This window comes from Ovis aries, chromosome 3 (assembly GCF_016772045.2).
Source record: "Ovis aries strain OAR_USU_Benz2616 breed Rambouillet chromosome 3, ARS-UI_Ramb_v3.0, whole genome shotgun sequence".
NCBI classification, from domain to species: Eukaryota; Metazoa; Chordata; class Mammalia; order Artiodactyla; family Bovidae; genus Ovis; species Ovis aries.
Window position 1 is genome coordinate 137,339,579 of NC_056056.1, and position 15,215 is coordinate 137,354,793.

At 47.5% G+C, this 15,215-nt stretch overlaps 1 protein-coding gene across 2 annotated transcripts; it reads left to right on the plus strand.

Moving 5' to 3' along the window:
• Positions 1-719: 719 nt before the first annotated feature.
• Positions 720-15,129, plus strand: DDX23 (DEAD-box helicase 23). Of its 2 annotated transcripts, XM_012174359.5 has the most exons (18): positions 720-803; positions 1,281-1,348; positions 5,500-5,708; positions 6,131-6,241; positions 7,747-7,840; positions 7,958-8,023; positions 8,563-8,701; positions 8,980-9,113; positions 9,230-9,342; positions 9,572-9,715; positions 9,812-10,037; positions 10,336-10,481; positions 10,849-11,026; positions 11,736-11,978; positions 12,399-12,550; positions 12,776-12,884; positions 13,645-13,819; positions 14,227-15,129. In XM_012174359.5, the coding sequence occupies exons 3-18, from the start codon at positions 5,500-5,502 to the stop codon at positions 14,448-14,450; spliced, it is 2,463 nt and encodes an 820-aa protein (XP_012029749.1). In that variant the 5' UTR covers positions 720-803; positions 1,281-1,348; the 3' UTR covers positions 14,451-15,129. The 2 variants fall into 2 exon arrangements, with proteins under 2 accessions (XP_012029749.1, XP_004006440.1); XM_004006391.5 differs by lacking the exon at positions 1,281-1,348.
• Positions 15,130-15,215: the final 86 nt, after the last annotated feature.

Consider the following 15,215-nt stretch of genomic DNA (forward strand, 5'->3'; position numbering starts at 1 on the left):
AGCCCGGAAGATACTATCTTTCCAAGAGGTGCAATCCACTGTGTGAGCTCATTTCAAAATGTTCAAAATGTTGTAACAGTAACTACGGTGTTACCGCGGGGGCCAGGGTTGTTAATATGTTCTCCCAAAGCTGGGATAGTCTCACACAATGAACTGTCCCACCCTCACTGGTAAATACTAGGCTGCTCCTGTAACTTAAATTTTCATTTGTCCACCTGTAAATAATCTATCTCAAAGATTTTTTTTTAAACCCACTTTTCCACAAATGGTAAAGTATTTATTGCTGTTAGTACAGTTGCTAGTTGTAACTACGTGCTATTGATATATAAGTTCAGTTCAGTCGCTCAGTCGTATTCGACTATTTGCGACCCCATGAATTGCAGCACGCCAGGCGAGTTCATATGTAAGGAAAGCCTTAAATTACTCCGTTGTAAGCCACGGGCCATGATGTCGTTAACTACAGTTTTCAGTAAAACCAGCATATTCCAGGAGGGCTGCGCCCGCAGAGAGAAAAACCTTCTGATGAAAGTCCACCTATGAACAACTCTTCCTCCCACAGACTCAAATGTTTGGCGAACCACATTGCCCAGCGGCCCCCGCGTCCCGGGACCGGCGCTCGCGCCGTGCATTCGGGGATTGGTAGTTCTCGGCCCCGCGTTGTTGGCCTCCGCTGCCCGGGACCAGGAACTCGCCTTCCCGGCTTGCCGCGCGGCCGAGGGAGCAGCCCGGCGACCAGGAAACGGGAAAGATGGCGACTACTCGGCGACGTTGAGGCCGCGTTGGGCGGTTTGGGCTCAAGAGTGGTGAGTCTCGGGCGATGGAAGCGGTTTCCACGAGCCTGCAGAGAAGGCGAGAATGAGGGCACAGCGGTCGACCCTGTCTCTGGGACGAGGAGAGGAAGAACGCCATAGGGAAAGGGCACGAGCTTGGAAAGACCTATCCGGCAGGAGCGAAGGGGCGCGGGCCCCAGTGGGAGTGTTGGCTCCGGCGGGGATAGGGCAGGTCCCTGGACGATGTTACGGGTCAGACCTTTGCCCATGCGCACAGCACCCGTGATATCCTCAGTCCGATCTTATTCTTTCATGTTTGGAGTAGCCCTTGCTCCAGCCAAACTGAAACTCTGGCTTTTCTCCCATAACTAGTCATGCTTTCCCGCCTCTGCGCCTCCTGTATTATTTCTTTTGCCGGGAATGACTTATTTCCGGAACCCTCAATTACACATCTTCAAATTCTACCTATATTTTAATACTCAAGAGCCATTTCCTCTACACTCTTTCCAGATTTCCTTTTTCAAGTGAAAGGAAACTTCTTTGAAGTCGTGCAGCAATTCATCTGAGCCTGCATCTTGGTATGTGTCTTATATCCTCTATTGTTTTGTAAGCTTCCTGTGGACAGGATCTTGCTGATTTCCTTTTGTAACTCACACTGTGCCTAGCACTGTGCCTTGCATATGGTGGTTGTTTGATAAATGCATACTTCATTGAATGAAATGAAGTTCCTTCAATGAAGTTCCTCAGTGCTGTCCTGCAAGCACTGAGGAACTCAAAGATCCGGAGGTTTGTGATGAGTAGAACCTACAATAAAAGTTGCCTGTGTTTACTGTCTGCTTATTTGCACTTCTCATTTTTTTCTAAACTCATTGCACTCAGGCTTTTACCCCCACCATGCCATTAAAACAGCTCTTGTCATCTCTGTTTTTACAAAGGTGAGGGTGAGTCCTTTATCTTCCAGTCTTTCTCCACTTGACACAGATCAGCATTCCCTCCTTGAAACACATTTTTGGCTTCTGTGATGGCATACTTTACTATCTTTTCTTGTTTTTCACTGGCTATTGTTTCTTTCCAGTTTTCTTCTCTGGCTTCTATGCCTGACTTCTAAACGTTACAGTGTTTCAGAGCTCAATCCTGGGTCCTGTTTTTAGAACAAATATTTATGACTGAGTTGGGTCTTAGTTGCAGTTCCGGTAGTGAGGGGGTGGCGGCGCTGTGGTGTAGGTTTTCTCCTGCCAGCGCTTGGGCTCTCTAGTTGGGGCAGGTGGGCTTAGTTGCTTTGCAGCATGTGAGATCTTACTTTCTTGACCAGGGATCCAACCTGTGTGCCCTGCATTGAAAGGTGGGTTCTTAACCACTGGGCTACCAGGGAAGTCCCTGGGTCCTCCTCTGTTTTCTTCCTAACTAGAATGCCTACTTAGATAATAATCATTTAGTGTCCTATGGTTTTAAAAGCCGTCTGTATATTGATAACTCACATTACTGTTTCCAACTCTCTCCTAAGTTCCAGAATTGCATTTTCAGCTGCCTTCCTGGAATCGCCACTTGGTTTTCTTACTGACATCTTACATTCACCGGGATCAAAATGAAACATTAAATTTCTTCCTCCATCTTCTCCTTCCCCAGTCTTCTGCAGTCACTAATGGTGCTGTGAGCCATTTAAGTTGGTCAGGCCATATAGGAGTTTGAGTGTCTCCTGTTTGCTTCCTCCCTTCATCAGTAAGTCCTGTTAGCTCTGTCTTCAGAATCTGCCTTGAGGCTCTCTTCTTTCCGTCTCCACTCTCACTTTCCTAGAACAAAACATTGTTACCTTTTTAAAAATATTTATTTATTTATTTGGCTGTACCGGGTCTTAGTTGGACACAAGGAATTGTTTAGTTGTGGCATACAAACTCTTAGTTGTGGCATGTGGAATCTAGCTCCCCGACCAAGGATCAGGCCTGGGCCCCTTGCATTGGGAGTGCAGTCTTGGCCACTGAACCACCAGAGAGGTCCCCACTGTTATCTTCTGTCTGGATTACCATAATAGCATTCTCAGTGGTTCCGTGTCCATTTTTGCCTTTTGCAAGTCACCGAAGTGATTCTTTAAAAATGTAAAATAAGACCATATTACTTCTGGTTTAACACCTTTTTAAGTTTCCCACTGCAGTTAAACTAAAAGCCAAGTTCTTCTAGCCTGCCCTAAAACACGTTTCCGTGATCTGACTCCTGCCTACCTCCTTGAACGCATCTTGAGCCAGTTTTCCTCTTGGTCACTGCCACTCCTGACCACATGAGTATTTTTTTTTTGGCAGTGCTGCATAGCTTGCAGGATATTAGTTTCCTGACCAAGGATTGAACCTGGCCCTGGCATTGTGAGGGCCTAACTATTGGACCACCAGGGAATTCCACACGTGCCTATTTTTAGTTAGCAAACATGCTAAGCTAGCTCTTGCCTCAGTGTCTTGCTGTTCCTTCTACACAATAAATTCTTTTCCTTGATTTTTATGGACTCTCTATTTCTCATCATTCAAGTCTCAGCTTACATGTCATTTAAAAAATTCTTTCCAGAGCCCTCTTGTTCATGCTGCTCCCCATCACACACCCTGCTTTGTTCTCTCATTAGCACTTACACTGTTTGAAATTCTCTTATTTTCTGCCTAACTGCTGTCTGCTTCACTGGAATTTAAGCAGTATGAGTTCAGAGGCTTTGTTTTGCTTACTGCTGTATCTCCAGTACTGGAACAGTTTCTGGCGCCTCTCAGGTACTCAGTATTTGTTGAAATAATGGTGATGTCCAGGATTGCCTTTCCTCTGATTGTTTTCTTAGGGCTATAAGTGAAAGAGACATAAGTGTAATGTCCATGGTCTATGCATGATGTACTGGCAATTCTGAGGTAAAATAGGTCGTCTCCAACTTTTTTAAAGTGCTACTTGTTCATTTTTCTTTTCTTTACCCTCTCCCTTCTTAAAGATACATGACAGGAATTACATGGGAAAGGGGGATTGTAAGCTGTAGGTTAGGGAACTATTATTGCATGGGAACCATTTGGAGATAAAGTAAGTTTTGAGAAATATGTCCTGAGGCTTAGGTATGATGATGGTGATGGTAGAATAGAGGCAGATTCAGACTTGCTGTCTGAATTTAGCACCTTGCTGAAATAGATTTTGTAGTCTAAAGGGCAGTTGACAGTATGGTATGGTGTTCAGTATCCCCCAGGCAGGATGGGGACAGAACAATTCCTGCTCAAACTTTTTGTGGGACTGGATCATAATCAAGGCTGTGAAAATCTGAGTATGGAATGTCAGAACGTCTGTGATCTCTAGTTTTTGGTACACTTCTTCCTCCCTCCCTCCCTCCTTGCTCTACTCCATCCCTTCCTCCCTTATTTTTAATTCTAAAATAATCATAGATTCACAGTTCAGTTCAGTCGCTCAGTCGTGTCCGACTCTTTGTGACCCCATGGACTGCAGCACGCCAGGCTTCCCTGTCCATCACCAACTCCCAGAGCTTGCTCAAACTAATGTCCATTGAGTCGGTGATGCCATCCAACCATCTCATCCTCTGTCATCCCCTTCTCTGCCCGCCTTCTATCTTTCCCAGCATCAAGGTCTTTTCAGATGAGTCAGTTCGAATCAGGTGGCCAAAGTATTGGAGTTTCAGCTTCAGCATCAGTCCTTCCAATGAATATTCAGGACTGATTTCCTTTAGGATGGATTGGTTTGATCTCCTTGTGGTCTAAGGGGCCCTCAGGAGTCTTCTCCAACACCACAGCTCAAAAGGATCAATTCTTCAGTGCTCAGCTTTCTTTATAGTTCCACTCTCACATCCATACGTGACTACTGGAAAAACCATAGCTTTGACTAGATGGACCTTTGTTGTCAAAGTAATGTCTCTGCTTTTTAATATGCTGTCTAGGTTTATCATAGCTTTTCTTCCAAGGAGCAAGCATCTTTTAATTTCATGGCTGTAGTCACCATCTGCAGTGATTTTGGAGCCCAAAAAATAAAGTCTCTCATTGTTTCCATAAAACATAGATTCACAGGAAATTTTAAAACAAAAGTGCATGGAGGTCCTATGTACCCGTCACCCAAGTTTTTGCCATTGCATAACTAGAAGTACATTTCGTTTAATCTGTGTAAAAGTGAGTTTCTCTTCTATTTGAACTTAGGTTTTCCTTGAGGTGCTGATCATAATCCCACATCTCAAAATTAAACTCCTTTTTTCTCTTATGAGTTTTCTTTTTTTTTCTTTTGAGTTTTCTTTATGTGCCCAAGATAACTTATCTCCCTTAGATGTAGTTTATTGATCCTGGTGGGCTGGCAGATACAGTAGATTCCAAAGATGAGCAATACAAGATATTTCTAGAGATAGCTAGTATCCTATTCATTTGGTAACTTTCTTTTAATACTCTTGCAGTTTAATTATAAAAATTAGGTATGCTTATTGTACACTTTTGGAAATGAATATATACAAAAAGGAATCCCAGAGAGAGTATTAATAAATAAGAATGGGCCTCTGAAGCCAGACTGCCTGAAACTCTGACACTTAACACCCAGGTGTCCTTAGGCAAGTTACTTTATATATCTGAGCTTCAGTTTCTTTATCCATAAAGCAGGCACACCACTGTATCTACTTCAGAGGATTGTTTTGAGATTAAGTAAATTGTTTGTAAAAAGTTCAGAAAAGAAAAAAAAAAGTTCAGAAAAGTACCCAGTACATAATAAATACTCGTCTTATGCACGATAGATGGCAGGAGAGCTGGCTGATAAGAAGGACCGTGATGCATCACCTTCCAAGGAGGAGAGGAAGCGATCTCGGACCCCTGACAGAGACCGCGATAGAGACCGAGACCGAAAGTCTTCCCCATCTAAAGACAGGAAACGGCATCGTTCAAGGGATCGGCGTAGAGGAGTCAGCCGTTCTCGCTCCCGTTCCCGATCCAAGTCTACAGAAAGGTAAAGTAACTTGCTGTGTGTTACCTGGAAAGGGAGTGTACATTTCAGACTCCTTTATCCTTGGTTCCTCTGATGCCTCCATATTGGGACATGAGTCTGCCATAGGTTTCTCTACACCTGGGGACCCAGTAGCTCTTACAGGTAAAGAGGAAGCTTGTAAGATGAAGTTCCCAGTGATTGAGGAAGATAGTTCATCTGTTCACACAGTCCATGGCCTATCATTGTCATTAGTACTTAGCAGTGCAGCTTGGAGTTCTAATTAATAGTTCTTATTAATAGAATTCTCTCATAATTTCTTGGGAAACACATTTTCTAATTTGTAAAATATTACTTTGGGAAGAAAAGAGCATGGGAACCTTCTTAGGGCTGCAGTGCAGGTCCACAGGAAATATCACATGATTTCTTAATTGCTCTGTCTTCAGAGATCGCCGGCACAAAGAGCGAGAGCGAGACAAGGAACGAGATCGGAATAAGAAGGACCGAGACCGGGATAAGGATGGGCACCGAAGGGACAAGGACCGCAAGCGATCCAGGTGCCTGACTGGTTGGAGTGGGCTTTAGGGCAACGCCCTCACTGCTTCCTCTCTGCATCTCAGCTCGCCCAGCTTCACGGGAAAGTGAATTTTCCACAGTGAATCCTGTTGGTAGTTATTGCAGAGTTGTCTTTTAGAAGGCACACATCTTCTTTAGAATGTATAACCAGTTAGTGAAGTCGCAGACCCTTGAGGGTCCGCTTGTTCTTAGAATTTTGAAATTAGTTTGAAAAGGTTACCAGCCAACAGAACATTCCTATAGCTCCATCAGACCATTCAATTTCCTACCCAGAATATACAACATGTACTTGTTGGGTTAGCTGTTGTGCCAATATCTTGATCTCTTTGTTCTGGAAACTTTCTATACAAAGTTTTTATTAGGCCCTGAATATGTAGGTTAGAATTCAGGGCGAAAGATAGAATCCTCATAACAAACACTGTGGTTATTTGAGATCTCTTGTATATTATGCTTATAGCAGATATGGGGAAAAGATTGCTGGGACTGATAGGAAGGAGAAGTGAGCAAAGGAATATATAGCAGTATCTGGGAAGGGTGTGGGTGGTGGCCATGTTGGCTGAATTCATTGTGCATTACAAAGTAAGGCAGGGTCTTTTGTTTTTTTTCCTTCTGATGTGCATTTGCTATTTGGAGGAATTTTTTTTTTAATTGAAATATAGTTGATTTACAATATCGGGTTAGTTTCAGGTGTACAGTGAAGTGATTTCAGTTACACATACATATTTTTTTCCAATTCTTTTCCATTATAGGTTACTATGAAATATTGAATGTAGTTCCCTGTGCTACAAAGTAAATCCTGTTGTTTATTTTATATATAGTAGTATGTATCTATTAATCCCATACTCCTAATTTAGCCCTCCCTGCCCACTTTCCCCTTTGGTAACCATAAGTTTGCTTTCTGTGTCTGTGAGTCTGTTTCTGTTTTATAAATAATTCATTTGATTATTTTTGCAATTCCATGTATAAGTGATATTATCTAATATTTGTCTTTCTCTGTCTGACTTACTTTACTTGGTATGATAATCTGTGTCCATCCATGTTGCTACAAATGGTAATATTTGATTGTTTTTTGTGACTAATGTTTGGAGGAAATATTTTTGATATCAGTAGTTAAGACCCACTTCCCAGAGGAGATTAGTCTCAGAAAAGGAGGTTCAGGTATCATGGGGCCAAGACAGGGCCATCATTGGTTTCAGAGCAGGCAGAGTGACCAGGCCTGCCAAAGGAACTTCAGGACTTGTTGGATGACCATGGGCCAGTCTTGTTGAGTCATGGGAAAACTGCCATTGTCTTTCGGGGGCTCAGTCTGAAGCTCATCCAGGGGCTAGAGTAACAGTGATATGGGGAGTTCTCTGGTGGTCCAGTGGTTAAGACTCCTCACTTCCACTGCAGTGGATCCCTGGTTGGGGAACTGAGATCTCACATGCTTCACAGCGCAGCCAAAAAAAAGTGATGTGGATTGTTCCCCTGTTCATTTGCCTTAAAGTTTATCTCCTGGCCGAGGAAAAGATTTTAAATCTCGGAAAGACAGAGACTCTAGAAAGGATGAAGAGGATGAACATGGTGATAAGAAGCCTAAGGTAAAAAGAGGAAGAATTTTTTTTTTCCCTTACCATCCTCTTCAGTTTAAGCCTGACTTTGTTGTTCTTCAGAGGGAGAGAGCCTCTATGGACTGAAGTCCTGTGTTTTATCTTCAGGCCCAGCCATTATCCCTGGAGGAACTTCTGGCCAAGAAAAAGGCTGAGGAGGAAGCCGAGGCCAAGGTAAGAGCTTGAGGGTCTGTATTAGTTGCCTAGGATTGCCACGACAGAACCGGACTGAGTGACTTAAAGAACAGAAATGTACCTTCTTACAGTTCTGGACGTTAGAAATGCAAGATCAAATGGGGTTGTTTCTTCTGAGGCTTCCCTCCCTGACTTTTAGGTGGGTGGGTTTTCCATCTTCACAGGCCCTTCCCTCTGTGTACAGGCCCCTGGTGTCTCTGTGTGTCCAAGTGTTCTTATAAAGATACAGTTAGATCTGTGTAGGGCCTATCTTTGGAGCCTCATTTTACCTTAATCACCTCTCTAAAGGCTCTGTCTCTAAATACAATCTACTCAGAGGGATGGGAGTTAAGGGCTTCAACATCCAGATTTTGAGGGGGACATAGTTTAGCCTTTAACAAGGTCCCAGGCCTGTTTGTATTTTCTTTACACATTTAATGCCTGAACAGGTATTTCTGGGCCCTTTGCCATCTCACCATCAGTGATGCGAGTCTACCCTGTCCCCAGACCCTTGTTAACAGTTGTAATCTATTTTGTAGCCCAAGTTCCTCTCCAAAGCAGAACGAGAGGCTGAAGCCCTGAAGCGACGACAACAGGAGGTGGAGGAACGGCAGAGGATGCTTGAAGAAGAGAGGAAGAAAAGGAAGCAGTTCCAGGACTTGGGCAGGAAAATGTTGGGTTCGTTTTCTTACCCCGTGGCCCTTGATGGGGGTAGGAAAGGGTGGGACAGGATTGTGATGTCACTCAGAAGGGCTTGAGACCTGTTTGAGTTTGGAGGAGGGTGGCTGGGGCACATTCATGAGAAACATCTCTTTTTGTTAGGTCTTCATTCCCCTTGTATCATAAATGTCCCCCCTTCCTTTTCACTCGTTTGGTGTCTGTCGTTTGGATGATCTCCATGCCCTCTTTTTTCTTCCACTGAGTTCTTCTGCAGCTTTGTTCTCTTTGGTCTGCAGAAGACCCTCAGGAACGGGAACGTCGGGAGCGCAGGGAGAGGATGGAGAGGGAGACCAACGGGAATGAGGATGAGGAAGGGCGGCAGAAGATCCGGGAGGAGAAGGATAAGAGCAAGGAGCTGCACGCCATTAAGGTTTGGGCCCCACCCTCCACACACACAAATGAGGTTTAGCTGTGTGGCTGTTCTGATCTCTGTATGTGAGGTTTGGGCCTCCTGCTTGAAGGGCTTTGTGTTTTGTCCCTGGGCAGGAGCGTTACCTCGGTGGCATCAAGAAGCGGCGCCGGACAAGGCATCTCAACGACCGCAAGTTTGTCTTTGAGTGGGATGCGTCTGAGGACACTTCCATTGACTACAACCCCTTGTGAGTGGTTTCATGCCTCAGTGCTAGGTCTTTTAAACTAGGCAGTTGCTAGAGAGAATCAGTGACTACAGAGATAGGAGTGAGATAGGCTGGGATGGGGAGATGGGTAAAACAATAGTCAGTAGCCCTCTGGGTGGGAAAAGACTCTGACCGAAAGGGGAACTGGTACACCTTCAGCCTTGTGCTTAGCAGCTTCTTCTCTTTTCCCCTTTCTCTGTCTCAATCCCAGGTACAAAGAACGGCACCAGGTACAGTTGTTGGGGCGAGGCTTCATTGCAGGCATTGACCTGAAGCAGCAGAAACGAGAGCAGTCGCGTTTCTATGGAGACCTAATGGAGAAGAGGCGGACGCTGGAAGAAAAGGAGCAAGAGGAGTGAGTGGTCAGGGCTATGGGTTTGGGGGCACAGCTGAGTCTACAGGAAGGAGATGGAGGATATGGACCCCATTTATTCCCCGTGTCCTGCTCCAGGGCGAGACTCCGCAAACTTCGAAAGAAGGAAGCCAAGCAACGCTGGGATGATCGGCATTGGTCCCAGAAAAAGCTGGATGAGATGACGGACAGGGACTGGCGGATCTTCCGCGAGGACTATAGCATCACCACCAAAGGCGGCAAGATCCCCAACCCCGTCCGGTCCTGGAAAGACTCCTCTCTGCCGCCGCACATCTTGGAGGTCATTGACAAGTGTGGCTACAAGGTGAGACGCGCAGACTGCCCGAGGTCCGACACGCTGCCAGATTCCAGGGGCACGTGCTTAATTTGCGAACAGAAGACTTTGTTCCTTGACTGTTTGGTGCGTCCTCTGCCGGTGGGCACCAAGGTGATGTTGTTGTCAGTTTCTGAAGTATTGTTTGTTGATTGTGTTTCTTCTTGGGTCCCATACCTTTTCACTGTGCTTGGTTTCTTCCCATTGTGCCCACCCTGGCAGCAGTAGTCCAGGTAGCATAATTCTGTACCCATTGTCTGTACCCACTGCTATCTCTGGGTCACTGCAGGAGCCGACACCTATCCAGCGCCAGGCAATCCCCATTGGGCTACAGAATCGTGACATCATTGGCGTGGCTGAGACTGGCAGCGGCAAGACAGCAGCCTTCCTCATCCCGTTGCTGGTCTGGATTACCACTCTCCCCAAAATTGACAGGTGAGAGCAGCCAGCATTGGCTCCTCTGGGCGGGAAGGGTGAAAATGACAAATGAGCATTTGGTGTTCTTTTTAAGTCTGTAATCAGAAGGGCCCTTCTTTAGTTAGCCTGGGTCAGATAATTGGAATCTGGGAATAATTGGATCATGATATCAAAGAAGCATATGGTTATTTTATTGCTGGTACAGATCACTCCTTGGAGTGCTTGGCTGTCCTGGAGTCTGATTTTTAAGAGCACTTGTTGCATTCTTTTCCCACCACCCTCCCCATTCTCATAGCTGCCCTTAAGAGTGACTTTATCTTGCTCCTGTTTGTGGTTGGATGAGAACCAAAGCTCATGAAACTGCGGGCTGCCCCATTTACCACAGGATCGAAGAGTCCGACCAGGGCCCTTACGCTATCATCCTGGCCCCCACTCGTGAGCTGGCTCAGCAGATTGAGGAAGAGACCATCAAGTTTGGGAAGCCGCTGGGCATCCGCACTGTGGCTGTTATTGGTGGCATCTCCAGAGAAGACCAGGGCTTCAGGCTGCGCATGGGCTGTGAGGTTGGTTCACCTAGCCAGCAGCAAGCCCGCCGTTTGGGATGGAAGTGTTTCTAGTTCTGCCATAGATGTACAGTAAATGAAAAAGGGGCTGGCTTATAGATATGTGCTGTTATTTATGGAGGACTTAGGCACCAGGGATTGTACTTTGCACATCGTTGTCACAACCACCTTAGGAGAATGGATAATGGTACTTCCATTTTACAGATGAAGCTGAGGATCAAGTTAATAACTTGCTCAGAGTCACAGCTGGTGATGGGCAGAACTGAGATTCATGTCTGAAGGCTGTGCTCTTAATCACTCTGCCAGACTGCGTCATTGATTTTGCTTTGCATTCTTCTCAGGGTAGAAGGAGAGCTTTTTACAAGAGGTCTGCTGGAGGAATTGAGTCGTCTGCAGGCTTCCTAATCCTACTATCCAACCCCCTCCACCATATCACTTAGTCTCTCTTCCATCTAAGAAAGTTCCTGTTGATGTTGCCTCTTCCGTCTAACCCCTGGGACCTTACCCAGAGACCCCATTCACTCCTGAGAAAAAAAAATCCAAGTGATTTCATGCCAGTTCTCTGGAATTTTCACTCCCAAACCTAAATAGAGTTTGGGGGCCAAATTTCTTAGCACTGGGGATCTGTTGCCCAAGTAGGTGGATAGTTGACAGGAGGGGAAGGAAAGGGTATCTGCTGGGCCACACGTGACTCCCCTGTGCCCCCCAGATAGTGATCGCTACCCCGGGACGTCTGATCGACGTGCTAGAGAACCGCTACTTGGTGCTGAGCCGCTGCACCTATGTGGTTCTGGACGAGGCAGACAGAATGATTGACATGGGCTTTGAGCCAGACGTCCAGAAGATCCTGGAGCACATGCCTGTCAGCAATCAGAAGCCGGACACAGATGAGGCCGAGGACCCTGAGAAGATGCTGGCCAACTTTGAGTCGGGAAAACACAAGTACCGCCAAGTAAGGCTGCTTCCCCAGGCCGGGAGAAGTTGGGCAAGTTGCCAGACCTGCTCCAGGGCCCTTCTTGCCCTTGGTGGGCCAGAGTACCTGTTTCCAGAATGGTGAGGCATGGCAGCGTACGGTCCTCTCACAGTGGTAGCAGTGTAGCCTCTTAGCCTGGAAAGATGATTCTGGAGAGCCACGCTGCCGCCGCCGCGGGTTTGGCAGATGACTCAGCCCGCCCTTCTATCATAAGGTAGAAAGGACTCTGCTGAGTAGCCACTGAGGAAAGAAGTGGGAAGGCAAGGGGCAGTTTTCTGAGACACTGTTTGCTGTCCAGGCTCATTTTCTGTTCTTTAGTTTGGGGTGTGCTGCTTGTGCTGATGGTGGCATGTGTGGTGTGTCTGCCTGCGCTCAGGGCTAGACCTCTTGTTTTCACAGACAGTCATGTTCACGGCCACCATGCCCCCAGCGGTAGAGCGTCTGGCCCGGAGCTATCTTCGGCGACCTGCTGTGGTGTACATTGGTTCTGCAGGCAAGCCCCATGAACGTGTGGAACAGAAAGTCTTCCTCATGTCAGAGTCCGAAAAGAGGTATGGGGGCACCTGAGTCAGGAAACAGAAGGGAGAAGGGACTCTTTAGTGCCAGTGTGGCTGGAGGGTGATTGTTCTACCATGTTGAAGAGTTTATGTTTTTTTGTTCAGAATTCCATGGGCACTAGAGATTCTGGAATTGGTGTTTGTAGATCAGGGTTGGGCAATTTCACTTGGAGTGGAGGGGTAGTATGTGTGTAATTTTTCTCATCCTTTTCTCTCCAGGAAAAAGCTGCTGGCAATCTTGGAGCAAGGGTTTGATCCACCCATCATCATTTTTGTCAACCAGAAGAAGGGCTGTGATGTTTTGGCCAAATCCCTGGAGAAGATGGGGGTGTGTCTGGCAGGGGAGGGCAATGCCTCGTCTCTTTGGTGCTGCTTTCTGAAGCTAGTCGGGCCCCCTGGGCTTCTGCTTTCAATGCTGACCCATTCTTGAACCTTTACAGTATTTAACAAGTCAGGGTCAGAGGGAGAGGGGTGGTAGATGGGGATAAAGGGGACTTGGTCAGTTGCTGTGACTCCCTGTCCATGCCAGCAGTGCCAGCCACAGCTGCCTCGGCTTTTCCTCCAGGTGGGCTGGGGCCCGGGAGACACACATCCTGGCAGGATCTGAGCGTGTGGAGTGGAGTGGGTTGGAGTGTTCTGTTACCAAGTATTTTGAGGAGAGGGGATGGCGTGGTCAGGAGGCAGATGTTAGTGATCAGCGTCCTTTACTCCTGAATCTGGTGTTTGAGGGGAAGGGTGTGTCCTCTCCACTCAACACTGAAACGGCCTTGAATTTCTTGGTCCCTGTTTTCCATCCTCATCTTGCCCTCATTCTCTCTGCCACTACTTGTCATCTGTTTTGACTCCACATCTCACCCCAATTGCCCTACCCTTAACCTTGTCCTGTCTGTCTGCCGCACCCCCATCTCTCCCATCCCTTTCCTCAGCTCATCTGCTCCCTTCATACTTCACTTGCCCTTGTTCTCCCGCCTCCTTCCCCTTCCTTCTCCCTCTCCTCTCTGCAACCCTCCCTCCCTGTCTACCCCCTCCTGCTTTCTGTGTCTCTGTGATCCCATTACTCTTTCTTCACCTCACCATTCTTCCAACAGTACAACGCTTGTACGCTGCACGGTGGAAAAGGCCAGGAGCAGCGAGAGTTTGCACTGTCCAACCTCAAGGCTGGGGCCAAGGATATTTTGGTGGCTACAGATGTGGCAGGTCGTGGTATCGACATCCAAGATGTATCTATGGTTGTCAACTATGACATGGCCAAGAACATTGAGGGTGAGTGCAGGGGAAAGCAGCTTCACTCCAGGTAAAGGGTGATTCCCTGCCTGGTTCTTCTCGAATATCTCCACCGAGGGGGCCGCTGCTCTCAGCTCTCTCAGCCTCGAGCTTGGAGTTGCTTCTTCCTGTGAGAAGAGCTCCTGTCCCTCAGCGCCTGGGACAGCACTCTGTCCTCTGGGTGTGAAGAGTGGAGCTGGGCCACACTGTCCGAGTGTGATAGGGTGACCTCCATCAGCAGTGCTGCTGGGGAGAGCACCGTGGGCCCTGCAGGTTCAGGCAGCACAAGCTGTGTTTACTGCCCTTGGAGGTGTGGCAGGGAAGAGGGTGCCTTTAGAAGTGGAGGCTTCAGACACTGCCCACCAGGGCATCTGGCCTGGTGCCCTGACATTTCTCCCCCTCCCCAGATTACATCCACCGCATTGGCCGCACGGGACGAGCAGGCAAGAGTGGTGTGGCCATCACCTTCCTCACCAAAGAGGACTCTGCTGTGTTCTATGAGCTGAAGCAAGCCATTCTGGAGAGCCCGGTGTCCTCCTGCCCCCCAGAGCTAGCCAACCACCCTGACGCCCAGCACAAACCAGGCACCATCCTCACCAAGAAGCGCCGGGAAGAGACCATCTTTGCCTGACACAGCACTCGCCCCAGGGTTCAAGGCCACGCTCTGGAGCCTGTTCCTCAGGAGCCTCACATCTCTTCCCAGGCCCTCACTCCTCCAGGGGCTTAGGAAGCAGTCAGACTCCTGGCCCAGGCCTCAGGGCTGAAGGCCTGAGTGCAGGTCTGTCAAAGGGGAGGAAGCTGCTCTAGGAGGCAGGCAGAACCAACTACCAGGGATCTGGCCCAGCTCTGCCCCTCAGGCGGGCTTTGGGATTGCATCGGGCCATCAGCTCTTGCCAGTTAAAGGGGGAGCCAATTGGCATCGCCTCCCAGACTGAACAAAAACCTGGCTGCAGGGCTGGGACTTCTTTGGCACAGACTTGACTGCCTAAGCCACGGCACCATCGTTGCCCTAGATGACCCAGGGAATCGGGTACTGAGGATTATGGACCTTGGACTCTTTATCGTCATTTTGACAGCTGTTTGCCCTTTTGGATTATAAAACAAGTCGAGAGCCTTGTTTAAGAGTTGTGCACGGCCCCTGTGCCAAGGGGTGTTGTGTACTTGAGGCGTCCCTCACCCCGGGAATTTTTGTAGTAGATGAGGGGACAGGGTGAGCTGGCTGAGTCCATCTTGAAGTCAGTGAAATTTCTGTTTTCTATTCTCTGAGAAGATGAGTTTGTATGTTCTGAGAATAAATACACGAATATGAAGGCTGTGTCTAGTTCTGGCTAAACTCCTCTCCCAGGCCTTCCCTAGTACCACAGGAGACGGAAGGACAGCACTGGGCACGGTGGGT